Source organism: Lutra lutra, chromosome 15 (assembly GCF_902655055.1).
Source record: "Lutra lutra chromosome 15, mLutLut1.2, whole genome shotgun sequence".
Taxonomy (NCBI): Eukaryota; Metazoa; Chordata; class Mammalia; order Carnivora; family Mustelidae; genus Lutra; species Lutra lutra.
The window spans coordinates 65270492-65289338 of NC_062292.1; the positions used below are offsets into that span (position 1 = coordinate 65270492).

The following is an 18847-nucleotide window of genomic DNA, read 5'->3' on the forward strand; positions in this document are numbered from 1 at the left end:
CCAGAGGGAACTCCCTACAGAGGGCTTATCCACCTCTCCAGCAAATCCACTGTTAGGGCTCAGGGCTCAGGCCTGAATTCCCCACATAACTGCCCCCTCCGGGCCTGCACTTGGGATTTTCCACTACGGGGGATCCGGAAGGTCACAGCCCGCTTCCGCCCCCCTTCTCCTCTTGGTTACAGCTGGAGGGATGGGCAGGATTGGGCAGGATGGGGCAGACACCTTCTGTCCTTGAATTTGAGCCTGGGGGAGAACAGGCCATGGGGGGAGCAAGAAGGGAAAAGCAGATCCTGGTCCAAGCCCTGGTGTGGACAGGAGAGAGAGAGAAGCTGGTGAAGACACAGCTCGAAGGCTTGTGTTTAGACATTAGGAGGGAAGGCCCAGGGAAGAAGACCCTGGAGAAGTAGCCAGGGTGGCCGGGTCGCTCAGCAGCGGGGCAGCCTTGCCCTGGACTGGGGGGGGCGGGTTGGGAGGGTGGCGAGAGGGTCCCTCGGGACATAGGAGGCTCCTGTTCCTTGGTTCTGGGCTTGGAATCCCTTGTCTCTGCCCCACACTCTCTAGGGTGCAAGATGAGATGGGAGGGCAAGCCGGCCCAGAGCCCGCAGGCGCGTGGACCTCAGGGACCTGGCCCTGAGCTTGCTCCCCCACCCTCACCCCTGCTGGCACCGCCCAGGGCTGCCCAGTCCTTCCAAGGCCCTGGCTCTGGTCCCTGTGGCCAGGCCCATCCCGGAAAGGACTGTGTCCTCCCTTTGCCCGTCCAGCCTGGTGGGGGCTCAGGCCATACCCCGCACTGGGGCTAGCGTGTGGCCCCAGGGCGATGTGGCTCACGCATTTGGGGCTCAGACAAAAGAAAGCCTGGAGAGGACCCCCGGGTCCCATTCCTCACCCAAACCTCCCTGACCACCCTCTCTGCCTGGGCGACAGGGAGGCCCTGGGAGTCCACCCCTTCTCCTCCAGCGTGGACCTCAGCCTCTAGGACATGGGTAGGGAGTGGACATCTGGCCCCTTGATCTGGGGCGCCTTGGCTGGGCTGCTGCCTGTGTAGACAGCCAGTGGTCAGTTGGGATCAAGGCCCCAGAAGTCAGAGGGACAGAGTGGAGAGTAGGGACGACTTGAAAGCAGGAGGCAGAGGGCCGGGGCCTGGCTGGAGAGTGGGTCTGGGAGACGATGGGTGGTCCTGAGTCAGGTGGTCGGTTGGCGCCGGGAGATGTGGGGAGCAGGGGTGTGTATGAGCGTGCGTGTGTGAGTGTGCCTGAGTGTGCGTGTTATGACCGAGGGGCACGACCGTGTGGGGACCCGAGTGTGGGGAAGGGGAGGTGTGAAGCACCACGCGGAAAATCGGAAGCACGAGCCCAGCAAGACCACAGAGGCCGCACTGGTTCGCACGTGGAGTGCGCGGGTCCTGGAGTGCCGGGTCGTGTGAGCCGGAGTGCTGGGGCAGAGCCCGTGCGGCGTACGTGAGCGTCCCTGGGAGAAAGTGCGTGTGCATGAGGGGGCGGGGAGGCCGCTCAGCTGCAGATGGGCCCTCAAGGTCTTCCAGAAACAGTTCTGTTTCCTAAGTGACTAGCCTCCTGGGGCCTCCGGCCCAGACTTGAAGGTTGTTTCAAGATCATGAAAGAGAGTGGAGGAGGGAGGGGGGATGAAGGGACGCTTGGGAGACTCTGTCCCCCCTCCCACCGTCTTCCTCCACCCCTCACCCCACTTCTCTGCCCCAGTCCCCACGTGGGGCCCAGCTCCGCAGTCCTCCTAAGGCTGGCCCTCTCAGGGGTCTCCCTTTCTCTCCCTCTTCCATCCCCTGAAAGACCCCCCCATCCTTCTTCAGGGCCTGGGCTCTTGTTCTTCCACACCAGGCTTCCAGGGCCTCGTTGGGGACAGAAGGATTTTTCTCTTTCCAAGGGGAGGCAGGCCTGGGGGGACAGCATGGATGGGAAACCTGGAAAGGCCTGGAGTGGCCCTGACAAGTGTCCAATAAGGTCCCTTTCACTCTGCTTCCTCTCCAGGCCTCTTTTCCCACTTCCTGCAAGGGGCGGCGACCTTGTGGTAGAAAGGTTGGGTTCAGAGCCACAGAGTGCCTGGCTGCCGCCTGCTGCTGCCTCAGTTTCCCCACTGGACCACAAGGCCAGTGTTGGATTCTCTCTCTGTCTCTCCCTTGATGCCAGCTCCTCTGTCTTCTTTCTGGTCTTTTTTTCCAATCTACTTGAAATAGATTCTAAGACCCTCTTTCTTGGTCTCTCCTCACTTCTGTTGTCTTTAATCTTTCCCCCCAGATGATTTTTTATTATCCTTTTTATTGTTAACACCGTATGATAAAGAATGCAGAGAATGGACGAAAGAACACCTAGACTTTTCCTCCATCTCTCTGCCCTGCTGTCTGGGTCTGGAGAGCTCGGCTTGCCCATGCCAACCTTCCCGCCCGAGCACGGTGGTCCCTATACCCTGTCTTCCAACCATCCTGCCTGCACTCCTTGAAGCCAGTCCTGCTGGGCCCAAGCCGAGGACTGACCTGGGATCAGACGTGCCCCTACTTTGGGCTTGCTCCTTGCTCTGAAGGACAAGGGGCAGAGCTGGAAAATCTGAGCCCCCAGACTCCAGGTTACCTTCTCCCCAGCTCATGGCTCAGCTCAGGTGAACGGGAGAAATCACATGTAGCTGTGTCTGTGTGCTAACTCACCGTCTGGAGACCGGGGTTCAGAGCGGGAGCTGAGGGGGCAGGTGCCCCCATTTTGTTGACCAGTGTGACCCACAAAAAGGAGTGTGACTGCTTTGACTCTTGGCACAGAGGTAGGGAGGGGCTCGGGGCTGGGACCAGGATTACCTTGTTTCTAACCAAGAGCTGCTGTACGAGGTAGGAAGGGGACAGGCAGGCCTGCGGGTGAGGCGGTGGAAACCTGACATCGCTTGGCTGGCATTTGATCGACAAATACCAGATTAGTCTGTTTCCAGAGATTCTTTGGGCTGGAAAAATATGTTTGGGGTGACGGGGTGCCGGGGGTTAATGGACCTCGCTGAGTGTGGAGGTCAGGGGTCACAGCTGGGCCCTCTAGGGTTCCTGTTTGCCTTTGATTCCATCCGGACAGGGAGGGAGAGGCCCTCCAGCCCCCTGAGGCAGGTTTGCTTTGGCCAGAGATCTGACCCAGCCACTGGCCCAGAGCACCCCGCCTCCCCGTTCCCCCTATCGAGAGGCAGCTTGGTGACCAGCCTCCCCCTTCCTACCTCCTGCTTCCCGTACCAGGCCCCCTCCACTTGGCCCAGGATGCGGCTCTGCGGGTCTGCCTGTCCCCACTGGCGTGCCAGGCGCTGGGCCCGGAGAGGGCGCCCTGCAAACATCTGGCACATGGCGCCTAGCCTTGTTCCCACATAGGGAGCCCTTCTAGGGGCTTCAGGGAGTTCAGCCTCCTCTGTGCCTTGGTTCCTCTCGAAGTCGGGATGCTTTCACACTTGAGCTCCTGGCTAGGGGCTTTAGGCGCTGCCTGCTGGGGAATGTGAGCACTCCCCTGTCTCAGCAGCCCTGGGTCGTTTTGGGGGGCACCACGTTATTCTGACGTTCTTCTGGCATTTGCCAAGCACTGGCTGAACGTGGGCTGCCCCATTCCATATGGCGGACAGCAGAGACTCTTCCAGTCGAGGCCAACAAGGCTCCCACCCTCACGGTCCTTCTGTCATAGTCCAGTCCCATGCCACATAGTCACCCTGGTTTTCTCCCACTACCCTGCCCCTTGACCTGGTCTCCTCAAGGCCAGCCCCTAGCCCTTGGGGTAGACCCCCAATTTCCTCCAGGTCCCTAACTTCTTCACCTCTATGTCTGCCAAGCAGGACTGGGTGGGGGCCTAGGCTCTGTCTCCCACCTGGGCATTCCCCCACCGCAAAGATAGGGGAGCCAAGGCGGGCCATGGGCTGGCCATGCGGGACTGGCTCAGTCATTAGCAGCTGTGAGCCTGAGTGGTCCTCAGACTCCCATCGATAAAGGGGGTGGGGGCGGCTGGGCAGGGGCTCTCACCCCTGCCTGTGTCTTACAGGGTCACGCCTGGGCCGCACCCCCGTGGACACACTGTAACTGGTCGGAGGTGAGGCCCAGGCATCGGTGTCCCCAGAGGATTCCATGGGCAGAAAAGGGTGAGAGCCACAGAGCCAGACTGCCTCCAGGATCTCTATCTAGCTCATGGGAGTGATGGTTACGAAGGTGCCAGATTAGCGTTGGGGCAATTTCCACGTGTTACCTGATTAGGTCCTCGTAACAACTCTCTTTCCTAGATAGGGAAACTGAGGCACGAGGATCCTGAGCTGACCCAACCAGGGGAGGGGGACTCAAGCCCAGGCAGGCTGGCTCCAGAAACCGCACATGGAACTTCGGCACTGCGAGGGCGCAGAGAGTGAGATCCTCTCTGGGCTTCCGTCTCCGGGATGGCACCCACAGAAGCCCCGCTGTGAGATGGCGGGGGAGGGGCGCCCTGAAGATAAAGGGAAGGAACAGTGCCGCCTCCGAGCATGCGAGCATGCGTGCTGAGCCCCACGGGGCTGGCTCAGGCTGCACCCCACTGGTTTACAGGGTGACGGGAGCTCAGAGAGGGGAGGGGCTTCTCAGCGGGAGGAACTAGGAGGCCTTCCAAGAGGAGGCGGCATTCTAGTTGGGCAGGATCCCACGGGCAGGATCCGGCTCTGAGCACCAGACAGAGCACAAGCCAGGTAGTGGGAACCACGTGGGCTCAGCCTGGAGCGCCCTGTGGGCAAAGAGGAAACAGGAGAGCCCACCCTGGAGTGGGGTGTGTGAGCCATTTCACGGGGGCCTTTCAAATACCAGTGATTCCTGCTGGCCCCGGTGGGAACCGAGTCACCCGGGGCGCTTGTTAACCATACGGAAGGGGAGGGCACCTCTGTTGGAAATGCCGTACAGAAGCATCTCCGCGTTGGTGAGCGGGAGCGGAATGCTCTGGGAAGGCTCCCGGGCCTGCAGGTGCATGCCTGGGCGGGGCAGGGGTGTCGCACTGAAAGGGAGAGACAGGTAGGTGGTTCCCGCGGCAGTTCAGCCAAGAGGGGGTGAGGGTCCACAACAAGACGGGCCATCCGACGAGGAGGAAGGGCAGATGAGGAAAGCCTCTGGGAGGCAGACTTTCAGGATTTGGCAATGGCAAATGTCACGTTGCGGGGTGGGGGTGGACGTGGATACAAAGTTAACTAAAATCAGGGTCCAGATTCGAAGGCAACGGTTTGGGAGAGAAATTGCGCGTTCACTCTGGGACGTCCGGCTCGGGAGCTGGTGTCCTCAGCACCAACGCCCCATGCCTGAGTGTCACCCCGTCACCCTGTCCTGCCAGCTGCCTGGACCTGCACCCTCGTTGCTCCCCCAGACACCAGCTCCTTCGTGGGAGGGTGGCCCGTCCTGGCAAGAGGCGCATGGCAGCGCGGTCCTGTGCCTGGACCCGCCGCTCGCTAGGCAGAGCTCTTGCCCCTCCGAGCTCGCTTCCTTAACAGCGTGAACCAGTACCGGTGCAGGAACAGCGCCCTCCATGAGGTGATCTGGCCACCCAAGAGCAGACACCTGGCTTCCCTCTCTCTCACTCCCCCACGTGCTCACGCACTTGCTCAATCACTTGGCCAATGTCCATGGAGCTTCCCCTCCTTGCGAGGCACTGTGCCGGGCGCGGGGGCAGAGCCGAGAAGAGCCAGCAGTGGCCTTGGGAAGCTCACAGCCAAGACGGAGAGGCAGATAGAAGCAAGGCCTGGAATGGCAGGGCAGAGCAGGAAATGCCACCCAAGAGCTGGGGACAGGGTGCTGGGAGCCAGGGGAGGGTCACGTCAGCATCAGGACTCTGGGCCCCGCTCTCCCATGGCCCACGCTTTCGCCCCCGCTGGCCCATCTGCTACTTTGTTTTTGTAATTTTTATTTCTGGATTTGTTTTCTCTTCATTTTCCCAACAGAGAGCCTTTGGAAAAATTCCACCCTTGTTTCAGTTGGAATCGGGAAAAGGGAGAATTGTCCGCGTTCTTCGGCCAGGAGGGCCAAGGGGTGCCAGCTCCTGGGGAGCTCAGGTGTGCACAACAGGGGAGCTAGGGGCCGTCAGGTGGGGGCCCGGGAAGAGCATGGGGCACCCGGGCAGGAATGGGGACAAGGGGGAGCACAGCGGGCTCATGTGGCTTGGTGGCTTTTCCCAGACCGCTCCTCGTGTTCCCCATCCTGACGAGAGGGAAAAGTGAAGACCTCCTCCCACCGAAGGAACCCCATGCACCCTGGGTCCCTTCTCTTTCCCACCCAGGGCGCTCTAAGGGGCTGGGACCCAGAGTCAGAAGGGAGCCTTCAATACCATTCCAGCTCTAGAGGGCTGTGTGTGTGTGTGTGTGGAAATCCTGGGCCACCCCCCACACACACATGCACAGGAACATATGTGCACACACACACACACACATGCTCTCTTGCTGAGTGCCCTCTCCCTGGGCCTCCAGCATCACACCCATTTATTCCACAAATATTTATGGAGCGCCCACGGGGTGCTGGCAGCTGGAGGTTACACTGGTGGAAAAGCTCTTTCAGAAGGTTCCCTAGGGACCAGGTGTGTGTGCGTGGGCACGCACGAGTGCTCTTGCACTTGTGTATATGAGTAAGTGCATGCAGGCCAGGGAAGCAGGAGGAAGAAGAATGTTCCAGAGTCGGCTGGTTTGCATTTGAAGCTTGGTGCTGCCCTTCAGCCAGGTGACCTTGGATAACTTGCACAACCTCTCTGGGCCCCCTTTCCAGTCTGCAGGACAGGCACAGGAATCCTTGCCCCGGGCGGTGCCGCGGGACTGGGTGAGAGTCGGCTGCTCAGTGTAGAGCCAGCAAAAGCAGGTGCACAGGAAGCACTGGCAACAGCCCCCCCCCCCCGGCCCCCCTCCCCGGCTCAGGGCTGGTTGGGCGCAAACTTGTAAATGACCCGTTCTCCCGTCTGGCCCTTGCTCAACCTCAGTGACTCAGAGCAGCCACCTCGTGCTAACCACCTCCTGTCCCCCGCAGCCCACAAACCTCTGTCTGGCAAGCCGATGTCCTCTTCTGTCCTGGGTCCCTCCCCCTACCCCCGCCCCAGGCCACTGGGTTGGAGAAGAGATTCATCCAGTGGGGGCTGTCTGCGCTGGGGGCTACCCTCCTCCACACAGTTGTCTGCGCCATCAGCGGGCTGGGGGGGGGGTGCCTCCCGGGTGGAGCCCAGGCACCCAGCCCTCTGGGACCGGGGAGGGGACGGAGGGTGAGGGGATCCCAACTCAGAGGGATCTGTCCTTGGCATTTGGGAGTGGGCTGCGGCTGGCGCTAATCCTGCAGAGAGAAATGGCACGGCCTTGCTGGGAGTTAGAGCTGGGTCATGCGGAGGCCAGCAGCCGCACTGGGGTGCTTATGTTCTTGAACAGCTGTCCATGTGGGCTCTGAGACGTGGGGAAGGAGTGTGGGCTCAGCCGGGACAAGAGGAGGGTTCAAGGAGTGGACATACACACACACACACACACGCTACCTCCAGAGGACATCATGAGGATGCAGTGCAGGGGAGGAAGGAGAAATGAGTCCTGTGTGTCTGTGTGTGGGTGCGGGAGATGGCTCTGAGGTTCCGTGAGTGTGCGCCTCGGTCCCCATGGGGATGTCTCTGTTTCCACGTGAGCTGAGGTGAAGGTAAGTTTTGGCTCTACCTCTGTCTTATCTCTTTGCCCGAGCCTCTCAGCAAGTTGACAGAGAGAGTTTTCCCTTTCTTGGGAGGGTGGGAAAATGCGGCTCATCAGGCAGGATGGCTGAGGGCCTCGCAAACACACACGGGCCACAGGACCTTCTTCTGTGGGACCCTTAGCTGCGCCGAGCCAGGATTTATGCACCATGAAGAGAGAGAGTGCTCTGAGTACTCTGCGCGTGTGTGGGGGGTTTCCGCATGTCTGTCTGTTGTCTGGAGGGTACGTGTGTCTGTGTCTTCGATGCGTGTGTCATCGTCTTCAAGGCAGCACCTGTGTCCGCAGCTGGGGCTGTGCCTGTGCGTCCTGGGTCCATATCTGTCTCCAAGAATCCCCGTGCCAGGGGCAGGAGCACGGGCCCCTCCACGCCGAGAAAATCCGACACTCAAATCCAAGTTTGGACAGTAGCCGATCCGTTCACCTTGGACACGCGCCAAAGCTTCTGGGCACCTGTTTCTTCCCGGGGGTTATAACGGCACCTACCACCCCAGGTTCTGGCCAGCGTTTAAAGGAGATGAAAATACACACCTGACACAGGTCAGAATACGTTAATGGTCCTGTCTTTGACTGGGCCTCTCAGAGAACCGTATCTTCATGGCTGTGACCAGGATGTGTGACACCTCCGTCAAAATAAGAGGTGCTTTAAGGCCCAGCGTGGGTCTCAATGATCTTCAACGACACGCAGGACACAGGATGCCTCACAGCCCCTCGGGGTCTCGTGCGTCTATCTGTCCTCTTGAGGGGGAATTACATAAACCCGTGAACCAGAGGCCTGGCGTCTGATGTGTGCTCCCCCCACCCCCCGCCAGGGATACCTGGAGGGTGAGTGGGCAGCTGGTGATGGCATAGTGATGACCGCCCCCTCCCCACCCCCGTGGCCACTGCTGGACCTGTGTCTCTCCGCCATCTCAGGCTCCCTCCTTTCTGTCTCAGGCTGCCTCCCTCCTTTCTCTGCTGCCCCCTCCGCAAGCATCAGCCACAGTGCCGGTGCCAGGCACGCCCGTGTGGCTTTTAATGGGCCAGCTGGGGAGGGGCAGGAGCACTGTCCAGTCTGTAGCTCTAGCTTCCCAGAAGCATGTGTGTGTGCGTGTGTGCGTGTGTGTGTGCGCGTGTGTCTCTGTGTTGGGACGTGTGAGTGACGTCTCTCTGTATGAGGTCCCTCTGTGTTATGGTGAGTACATGCGTCTGTCCCTTGTGTGACGCGCCTGGTGCCTGGGCTCTGCTCTCCTCCCCCCAGCAGTCCCAGTTACATAAGTGGCTAAGCTGGACTCAGGCCTGGGCTGCGGGCTCCTCCTGCTGGCAGCCTCCAGAACTCCCAGTCTGGGGAGGGGCGCGCATGGAAGAATCTGGTTCTCCCAGGACCTCAGCCCCATGGGAAACACCAGCCCAGCCCTCAACACCTACCTGCTCCAGCTCCTGCCCAGCCCCAAGCCCTAGGGTGTCCTCAACAACCTGAGTGTCCCCTCTCATAACACTCATACTGGGGGCTTGGTTATTACTTGCTTACGGGGTGTCTCCCTGGCACGACGGTATGTTCCCTCAAGGCAGGAGACCATGCGGGCCATGCTCACCACATCATCTCCAGTGTCCAGTACCAGGCCTGGCCTAATCAGTGTTTGCTGAATGACGGAGTTTACAGGATGAAGCAGCTTTGGAGGAGAGACAATGGGATGTGGGAAGATTTGGGGCTCTGGGGACAGATGGGCCTGAGCTCATCAGACACTGGCCACTTAAAAGCTGTGTGGCATTGGAGAAAATGTTTAAGTCTCTGAACCTTCAGTTTCTCATCTGTTAAATGACACCATCTGACAAGATACACTGTAAAGACTAAAAATAATGTCCAAAAGGGCCTTACCGTGTTCGTTTCCCATAATTTATGGCATCTACTGGGATGAGGATGGATGGCAACGTCGCCCATCTCTCAAGCATCAGGAAGCAGAAGTCTGCTTTGCTCCCAAATAAAGGGATAGTGGTTTTCCTCCCAAGCTGCCCTACACCTTTCCACCTTCACACAGCTCAGTCTGACCTGTGGATCGATTTAAGTGAAGTGGATCTGGAGCAATTGGGCTGTGAACATGTGGAAGTGGGAGGAAGGCATCCTGTTGCCCTGTTCCCGGGCCAGTCCTGGGAGTGCTGGGAGGGCCGTCCTTTGCCAGAAGGAGCAGTCGGCTTCAGAGTTTCTCTGGTCTCTGAATGTGGCTTCCAACGAGCCCTTACTTTGAGCCAGGCACTGGCTGCATCCAAAGAAGATCTGGTCTGGGCTCTGCCACTTTCCTCTTGAAGCCTCAGTTTCCTCTCCGCCAAAGGGGGAGGGGAGGGAATGAGACGTTGTGAGGAGCAGCCTGGGCAGGTAGGGGTTAGAGGGTGAAGGTGCTAGAGGAGCTCTGGGGTCACTTCCCAGGGACCGCCCCTTTGACAGACGGCTTTGTAGACCTGGCAGCCCTTCTCCCTCTGGCCCCACCCTTCCTGCGGTTCCCACTCCCCACCTTCTCTGGTCCTCGCACTTCCAGGCCAGGCCCCACTCTCCCCAGTGCCGGGGATGTCCGTCTCTTCCCACGGGAAATCCACTCCTTCACCTATCGCTTCGCTGCTCCTAAGGCTAAACAGAACCCCTCAGGAAGCGGTTTAAAGAATCATTCAGGGGCGCCTGGGTGGCTCAGTGGGTTAAGCCACTGCCTTCGGCTCAGGTCATGGTCTCGGGGTCCTGGGATCGAGCCCCACATCGGGCTCTCTGCTCAGCAGGGAGCCTGCTTCCTCCTCTCTCTCTGACTGCCTCTCTGCCTGCTTGTGATCTCTCTCTCTGTCAAATAAATAAATAAAAAATCTTAAAAAAAAAAAGAATCATTCAAAACCACAAACAAACCCCATTACACTCCGTCTCCTATTCCGTGTTATCCCGTGCCAAGAACCTCACGGACATTATCTCAGTTAATCGTCACAGAAGCCCTTTGGGGTGGATGTCATCCCACCTTCACGTGCCCACGAGGAAGCAGGTGGGAGTTAGCCGACTTGTGGGATGTCCAACCAACACGCCCAGACGACGCCCAGACGGCGCCCTCCCCTGCCCCACTCTCTCTGGTTCTGCCGGAGGGGCTGACCAACAGGTCTCCGGGGACTTCGCGAGGCCCAGCGGCGCCCTTCAGCCCAGGCCCTGGCATCCCGGAACTCCTGGGTCCCGCCCACGGCCACTCGGGCGGGGCTGGCGGCGAGGCCTAGCGGCCCCGGGCAAACACCTGGACCCTAATGGCGTGGCCGGTCCCCTAACCGACCCCGAGGCCCCTGCACCCACGTCTCAGAGGGAAAGGCCGGCAGACGCAGGGTGGGGGCGGGCGGCTGGGTAGAGTCTGGGCCGAGCCCAGGTGCCTCCCCTTTGCGTCGGCCGGAGTCCGGGCGCAGCGCAGACTGAGGTTGGGGCGGGTCCGGGCCGGGGTCGGTGGTCGGATCGCGGCTGAAGCCAAGGTTGGGGCGGAGCCCGGACCGAGGTGGGCGGACCAGGACTGGGGTCTGGGCAGGCCCGGGGTCCCGGGTCAGATCGGATCCGGGATCCGGGTCCCGGGGCCCAGGGTCGGGGAGCGGGGTCTGAACCGCTCCGGGGTCGGGGAGCGGGGCGGAAACAGAGCAGAGGTCGGAGTGGGTCCGTGGTGCTGGGGGTGGAGGAGGGGTGCCTGGGCGGGGCTGGGACCGAGACCGGGGCGGGGCGGGGCGGAGCCCGGGCGCCGGGGCGGGGCCAGGGTCAGGCGGGGCGGTGGGGCGGGGCTTGGGCGGGGCTTGGGTGGGGCGGGGCGCGAACGGTCTCCCGAGTCTCCGCGGAAGGAGGGAAAGCGGTAGCAAGAGGAGGGGGAAGGGCGGGGGGACTCGGAAGCTCCCGCGCCGCTCGCCTAGGCTCGGTGCACTCACGCCTTGCTGCTGCTCGGCTTCGTGCCCCACCCGGGCATGCGCCCCCCCAGTTCCCATCCACCCAGAGCCCGCGCCGACCCCCGGAGCCTCCCCAAAGCCGGCCGCGCAGGATGGGCGCCCTCCGTCCCTCGCCGCGGCTGCCGCCGCCGCTGCTGCTGCTAATGCTGGGTAAGCCGGCCCCCGTCCCGGCCCCCCACCCCACCGGCAGGTGCCTGCCTCCCGGCGCCCAGCCCGGCCCGCCCCCCCCCGGCGTTTCGGAGCCCCTAGCACCCGCTACTCCGTCAGGGGCGCCCCGAGCCTCCCCGGGCTCAGCGCCCAGCTGTCCTGAGTGGCTGCCCGCGGAGCCAGCCCCCAGCCCTAGGCCTCCTGCTGGGGCTCAGCGAGGACCCACCGAGGTCTCGCCACCTCCAGGCCGCTGGGCCAGCCCCACTTCTCAGCCGCCATACTCAGGTCCGGGGGTCGCTGCACCCAAATGCTGCGACTCCCTGCGCCCCACACTCAGCTTGAGGCCCAGCGCTGGGTGCCCGCCCTGCGTGGGCAGTGCTAGCCCGGCTTCGTAATTGCCCGGAGTTGGCTGGAGGCCCAGGGGCTGGTTCTGCCCCTGATCTTTGAAGTTCAGTCTCCCCAGACGGTTCCCCTCCCCGACTTTTATCTTCTGAGGTTTGGGGCAGTTACCCCTGTTACCCCCATCTCCACCCTGGGCAGGGTCTCCCTTTGCCTGCTTTCCCTCTCTGGGGTCACACTGGGCTCTGTAGCCTCCACCGCTCATCACACTCCCTTGGTCCCTGCTTCCCTACCCCAGGAGAAGCCAGGCTCCATGGTGACTGATGCCCGATCTCCAAGCACCTTGTGTCTGAGGGTGGGGGTTGTTCTTGGTGAGGTGTTCTGGCCGCAGCTGCCCGGATGCAGGAGAGTCCCTGACCACGCAGTGGCTTTTGGTCTGGACTGGAGGGTTCCCTTCAGGGGTGGTCTGGGGAGGAGCATGGCTTTGAGACAGGGAGGCCACCTGTGCAGATGTTCGGGAGGCTGAAGCCCTTGAAATAAGAGCGCAGAGTGGGGCACCCGGATTCACAGCTGCCATCAGCAAGGCGCAGGCTGACGTAGCCCCAGCAGCCTGTTTCCAGAGCAGAGCTCCCCAGCAGCGCCCAGCAGAGCCTCTACCACCTCCCACCCCCACCAGCTCCATAGGTCCCTGGGCTCTGGGGAACTAGAACGAGGCCTCTCCCTGGGGCCCTGGGTGGGAGGCAGGAGGACGTTGCTGTGGGGCCCAGTTGCCTAGCAAGTGGCCGCTGTCCCCAGTGGGCAGCGTGGAGTGGAGGAGCCCCAGGGGTGGGGAAGTGCGGTGTCTTTGAAGAGTTGCGGAGAGCTGCGGGCCCACTGCGTGCAGGCGCTCGCCTTCATTCTGAAGAGGAGGAAGAGAAAGTGGTTTGCTCCAGAGAGCCCACCTTGTGAGCGTGGTTGGGGCTTGGCTTAGAACTCAGATCCGTCTGAATGCAGAGCAGGTCTCTGCCCCGCCTTCTCTCTCTGGCTGGGGAGAGAGCTGGCTGGCAGCTGGTTTCCTAAGGCGGCCTGGCTGGCCAACTTTCCCATGGGGATCTCCAGGCCTCAGCAGCTGTGGAGCTGGGAAGGTGGGAGGGGGCCCTTCTGAGCAGAGTCTGCCCGGAGGCCCAAGGTGTCAGCGCCCCTGTCTCCACCATCACTGAGATTATGAAATGCCCTGGGGCAGGGCCCTCCTGAGTCACACACTCACTCGCCCTCGGAATAGATACCTGCCTGGGAGAGGAAGGGATGTGTCAGTACAGCTGGGGAAGGGGCTGGGTCCCAACCTCTTGAGGCCCACCACGTGCTTTAACCAGATGACAGGTACCTTCCTCCTCCCTGGACTCAGCCACAGAAAGAAGGGGCTAAGAGCCCAGCTCAGGTGGGAAGGGGAGCACTTCTGGAGGGGCTGGAGGACAGAGTTTGACCACAGACTTCGTGTTTTCCTCCAGCCTCGTAGAAAGGCCCTAGGTATGCCCCCGGGAGTGACAGACATTCTGGTTGGTGAGGTCAGTGCCCTTGGGCCTCCCCTGGGAGTTTCCCTGTCTTCCTCCCTGGACTGTCCCTCTGCAGGGGGCTGTGGAAGCCATCTAAGGACAATAGGATCTTGGTCAAGACATTATTCTTCTCTTCCCTTACATTTCTCATCTGTAAAATGGAGGCAGGAGGCTGACGCAGTCCTCTGTCCTATGGTGTGGCGTTCTGGGATCTTATCCCGTGGGGCTCTGGAAGGATGGAAGGAGAGGAGGAAGAAGCAGGGCCCTCCAGGGGAGTCGGGAGTATCTGCTGGGGTGGGATGAAGAGGAGAATTTTGGAGAGAAAGATGGGAAGGGACAGCTGGAGTCTGTGCCTCTCAACAGAGAGGGAACCTTATATAAGTGACCTAAGTGACTGCACACGAAATGCAAATGAAGGTTTTTGTCAGGGAGTTGGGAGGGGGTGCTGTGCATCTGCAGGGCCAGCGGAGAAGATCGGCAGGCCCTGGGGGGAGGGGTGGGGCTCTTCTGCCCCCAGAGGCCAGGGCAGAGGGTGGTTCTTGCCCTACAAGCCTCAGCTGCCTCGGCAGGGCAGCCCGGTGGGGTGGGAGCCTCAGTGAGCTCATGGACAGCTGGAGGGGGGGAGGGCATTGTGTGGTGCGAACTGGCTGGGTCTGTGCCCTGTCCTGCTCGGGCCACTGGCTCCATTGTCTGGATTTCCCTGGTCCAGGTGACACAGCTGAGCCAACCCGCCCTTCTGTGCAAGATTTTACCAGCTCCCCTCAAACACAGAAGAGGGACATGGGGTCTCAGAATCCCTTAGCTGGAAGGCCCCACTGACTGGCTGGACCCAGTGGGAGTGGGGAGATACGGGAGGAAGCCTAGGTACAGCTGGGATCAAGGAGGGAGAGCAGACGAGCCTCTTTCTGCCAGAAGTGGGATGTTTCCGGGTTCTGAGGCAAAGCCGGGCCTATAATCTGCTTGAGATCCTCAGGGCAGGGCCCCCGCTGGGTCCCCACCTTCCCCAGGTTTACTGTCCTTTATCGGGCGGGGGTCCAGAGCGGTGCTGGTAGCGGGAGAGGCAGCGGGGACCCCGGCATCGCCAGCTTGTCCTGCCCTTCCCTACAGGAGTGCAGTGCCTCGCCCGGGAGGTGCTGGTCCCCAAGGGGCCGCTGTACCGCGTGGCTGGCACGGCCGTCTCCATCTCCTGCAACGTGAGCAGCTACGACGGCCCTGTCCAGCAGGACTTTGAGTGGTTCCTCTACCGGCCCGAGGCGCCCGAGGCGGCACTGGGCATCGTCAGTACCAGGGACCCCAGGTTCTCGTACGCAGTCTTCGGGCCCCGCGTGGCGGCCGGCGAGGTGCAGGTGCAGCGTCTGCAGGGGGACGCCGTGGTGCTCCGGATCGCCCGCCTCCAGGCCCAGGACGCGGGCGTTTACGAGTGCTACACGCCATCCACCGACGCCCGCTACCTGGGCAGCTACAGCGGCAAGGTGGAGCTGAGAGGTAGGGCCTGGGCTGGGCGCCGGCCCATCCGCCCAAAGGGCACAGAGTCGGGGCCTGGAGGGACCTACCTAACTGCCCCTCAGGTGTTGTGGCTGAGGAAGCCAAGGTCCAGCGGCTTGTGGGGCTTGCACAAAATCACCCACCCGGTTAGTGGCCATTCTGGGACTCGAACCAAGATCTCTTCTTGGCAGCTCGTCGGCCTTCCTCCTCTATGGAGCTGCCTCCCGGGAAAGGGGGAGCCCATCCTCTGCCCTCCCTGCTGGGGAGAGCCCGCTAGGGTGAAGGGACTCTGTTCCTAGAGATTCCGGGATGCGGGGGGGTGGGGTGCGCAGGGGGCGAAGTGGAGGTAGCGTCAGAGGAGTGGGACCATGTGACATTCTTGCTCTCTTTCGTTTCTTTGTCTTCTGAGAAGGAAGACAGAGCTGCTTCTCTGCGGTCCTGATGGGGGTTAGTTCTAAACGTAGGGGTGAGTGGGCGAGGGGCTGGGCTGTGAGCTTCAGCGAGTACTTATTGAGCGCCTGTTGTGTGCCCAGCACTGTGCCCGGCACCAGGGGGTCACGGAAGAAATAGTACGGGACGAACTCGGTCCGAGAGGAGCTAACTGCTGTCCCTTTAGGGGGACAGGTTGTACACCGGGAACGGTGACGAGGGCCACCAGACCCCAGCCCTCCCTCACTCCAGCTGTTCTCTCCAGTTCTTCCAGATGCCCTGCAGGTGTCTGCTGCCCCCCCAGGTCCCCGAGGCCGCCAGGCCCCAATTTCCCCCCCTCGCCTGACCGTGCACGAGGGGCAGGAGGTGGCGCTGGGCTGCCTGGCGCAGACGAGCACGCAGAAGCACACGCACCTGGCCGTGTCCTTCGGGAGAGCGGTGCCTGAGGTGCCAGTGGGGCGAGCAACTCTGCAGGAAGTGGTGGGGCTCCGGCCGGACTTGGCCGTCGAGGCCGGGGCTCCCTATGCCCAGCGGCTGGCCGCCGGGGAGCTGCGGCTGGCCAAGGAGGGGGCTGAGCAGTACCGCATGGTGCTGGGGGGTGCCCAGGCAGAGGACGCGGGCACCTACCACTGCACGGCGGCCGAGTGGATTCAGGACCCTGACGGCAGCTGGGCCCAGATCGCTGAGAAGAGGGCGGTTCTGGCCCACGTGGACGTGCAGACGCTGTGTGAGTGCCGTGCATCCTACGGTGGGAGCCGGGAGCCATGTGGCCGAGGGGGGCACCGTGGCCGAGGAGGGGCACCGATGGTCACTGCCTGCCTCCAGGGAGCCCATCTTCCCCGAGTGAGCGGGTCCTGTTGACATCACTTCCCTCCCCTGGCGGGTTTTCTCTGCTCAGGACTTGGCTGTGGAGACAGGAGGGCCATGGCTGGCAGGGGAGAGGTCCTGGGTGGTGGGGATGGCTGTACCCCGTGAGGGGCATACAGGCCACCCTGCGGTGCTGCTGCAGAGGAAGGAACTACAGCTGGAGAGTCGGGGTTCTGTGCTCTCCTCCTGCCTCTGTGACCCCCCCTCCCTGTCCTGTGTTTCAGCCAGCCAGCTGGCGGTGGCTGTGGGGCCCGGGGAACGTCGGATCGGCCCAGGGGAGCCCTTGGAACTGCTGTGCAACGTGTCAGGGGCCCTGCCTCCGCCGGGCCGCCACGCTGCGTACTCTGTGGGCTGGGAGATGGCACCCGCGGGGGCCCCGGGGCCTGGCCGCCTGGTAGCCCAGCTGGACACAGAGGGTGTGGGCAGCCTGGGCCCGGGCTATGAGGGCCGGCACATTGCCATGGAGAAGGTGGCATCGAGAACCTACCGCCTGCGGCTGGCGGCCGCCAGCCCGGGGGATGCCGGCACCTACCGCTGTCTCGCCAAGGCCTACGTCCGAGGGGCTGGGGCTCGGCTTCGGGAAGCCGCCAGTGCCCGCTCCCGGCCGCTCCCCGTGCACGTGCGGGAGGAAGGTGAGGGGCTGGCTGGGCCTCCACTGGGTTCAGGGCTTGGGGAAGGAAGCTTTCCCTTTTGTTTCGGGGCATCTCCCCTCCCTGCATCAACGGCCACCGGGCTTCCCTCTCCCACTCCTCTTCCTCGGGGGGCGGGAGCGGTCCCAGCCCCGTGCCGCACTGATGCCGCGTCCGTGTTCCGCAGGGGTGGTGCTGGAGGCCGTGGCCTGGCTGGCAGGGGGCACCGTGTACCGCGGCGAGACGGCTTCCCTGCTCTGCAACATTTCGGTGCGGGGCGGCCCCCCAGGGCTGCGGCTGGCGGCCAGCTGGTGGGTGGAGCGGCCCGAGGCCGGGGAGCTGAGCTCTGGCCCTGCCCAGCTGGTGGGCGGCATGGGCCAGGACGGTGTGGCGGAGCTGGGCGTCCGGCCCGGAGGAGGCCCCGTCAGTGTGGAGTTGGTGGGGCCGCGGAGCCATCGGCTGCGCCTGCATGGCCTGGGGCCCGAGGATGAAGGCGTGTACCACTGTGCCCCCAGCGCCTGGGTGCAGCATGCCGACTACAGCTGGTACCAGGCCGGCAGTGCCCGCTCGGGGCCCGTCACAGTGTACCCCTACGCGCATGGTGAGCGGCCCCTGCCCACCCCCACCCCCGGGTCCCGCCCCCCCATCCCCCCCATTCAGCCCTTCTTTTGCCCTGTCCTGTCCCCACCTCTCCTGCTCCTGTCCCCCTTCCTCCTCCACGGCACTCCATCCCAAGGGTCTCGGAAGCCCACCTTCCGCTCTTTCTGGCACCCGCATCCCCACTGACCGGAGTCAGGATGGAGGGGGCAGGGGCAGGCTGTCGGTGAGTGGGGGACGCAGGTCCCCCAGCCCGCTAGAGAAGGCGTGGGGGAGCAGGCGTGGCAGCGGCCCTACCCCAGGCTGAACAGAGCCATCCACTCTCACCCAGCCCTGGACACCCTGTTTGTGCCCCTGCTGGTGGGTGCTGGGGTCGCCCTAGTCACCGGCGCCACCGTCCTTGGCACCATCACCTGCTGCTTCATGAAGAGGCTGCAAAAACGGTGATCCCTCGCTCCCCAGGTGAGAGGAGAGAACCCCAACCTCATCGTCTCTCCCCTGCCCCCAGGCCCGAGGCGAGCTGCCCCTCCCACCCTACCTGGGGGAGGAGCAGACATGGGGGACTCCGTCCTCAGTGCACCCCACACTGTCTCTCCAGTTCTCACAGGTGTCGACTGTCTTCCAGCCCAGCTCCAAGACCACCTCTGGTTGCCTGGCTACCCATCTCCCTCTGTCCCCCTTCCTTTAATTTATTTGATCTCCCCCACCCAGAGTGGGGCACATGGCCCGATCCCCCACTCCTCCCTTCCCAACCCCTCCCTCTGGGCTTCTGTTCTCCATCTCATGCCCAGCCCATAGGGAGGCCATTCCCTGTCCCAGAATTAGTTTTTCTAAAATGTGAATAAACTTATTTTATAAAACTCAGGGCTAGCTGTGTCTTCCCTGCCCTGGGGCTGAGGTGTGTGGCCGGGCGGTAGTTGCGGGGTTGACAACCTAGTCTGCATGACCCAGCCCTCCCTTCCCACTGCAAATACCATCTGGCCTCTGTGGGCCGTGCCACCCACCACAGGAGGGGACACTTGGGTCCCATCTGCTGCCTGAGCAGTTGGTGCCTTGCCAATCCCTGTTGGGACTCCAGCTTGGGGAGGGGAGCACAGAGAAGGGGTGAGTTCACTGAGCCCGGCCCCCTCTCCCAGCCCTCTTCCATGCCTCTTGCATGTGGCCGGGCCGGGGGCTCCAGGTGGCGTCTTTCCCGCTCCCCACACCACTCTGCCTTCTCCTTGGCCC

The 18847-nt window shown here is 62.4% G+C and overlaps 1 protein-coding gene across 1 annotated transcript; it reads left to right on the forward strand.

Annotated features, from left to right (window-relative positions):
- Positions 1-11365: 11365 nt before the first annotated feature.
- Positions 11366-18480, forward strand: IGSF8 (immunoglobulin superfamily member 8). Its single transcript, XM_047703873.1, has 7 exons — positions 11366-11745; positions 14721-15098; positions 15793-16254; positions 16619-17026; positions 17211-17624; positions 17952-18082; positions 18219-18480. The coding sequence occupies exons 1-6, from the start codon at positions 11688-11690 to the stop codon at positions 18065-18067; spliced, it is 1836 nt and encodes a 611-aa protein (XP_047559829.1). The 5' UTR covers positions 11366-11687; the 3' UTR covers positions 18068-18082; positions 18219-18480.
- The last annotated feature ends 367 nt before the right edge of the window (positions 18481-18847 follow it).

Coding starts and splice junctions, on each gene's coding strand:
- IGSF8 (XM_047703873.1), top strand. CDS start 11,688: ATGGGCGCCCTCCGTCCCTCGCCGCGGCTGCCGCCGCCGCTGCTGCTG. Junction 17,027..17,210: donor CGTGCACGTGCGGGAGGAAG/GTGAGGGGCTGG, acceptor CGTGTTCCGCAG/GGGTGGTGCTGGAGGCCGTG. Junction 17,625..17,951: donor AGTGTACCCCTACGCGCATG/GTGAGCGGCCCC, acceptor ACTCTCACCCAG/CCCTGGACACCCTGTTTGTG.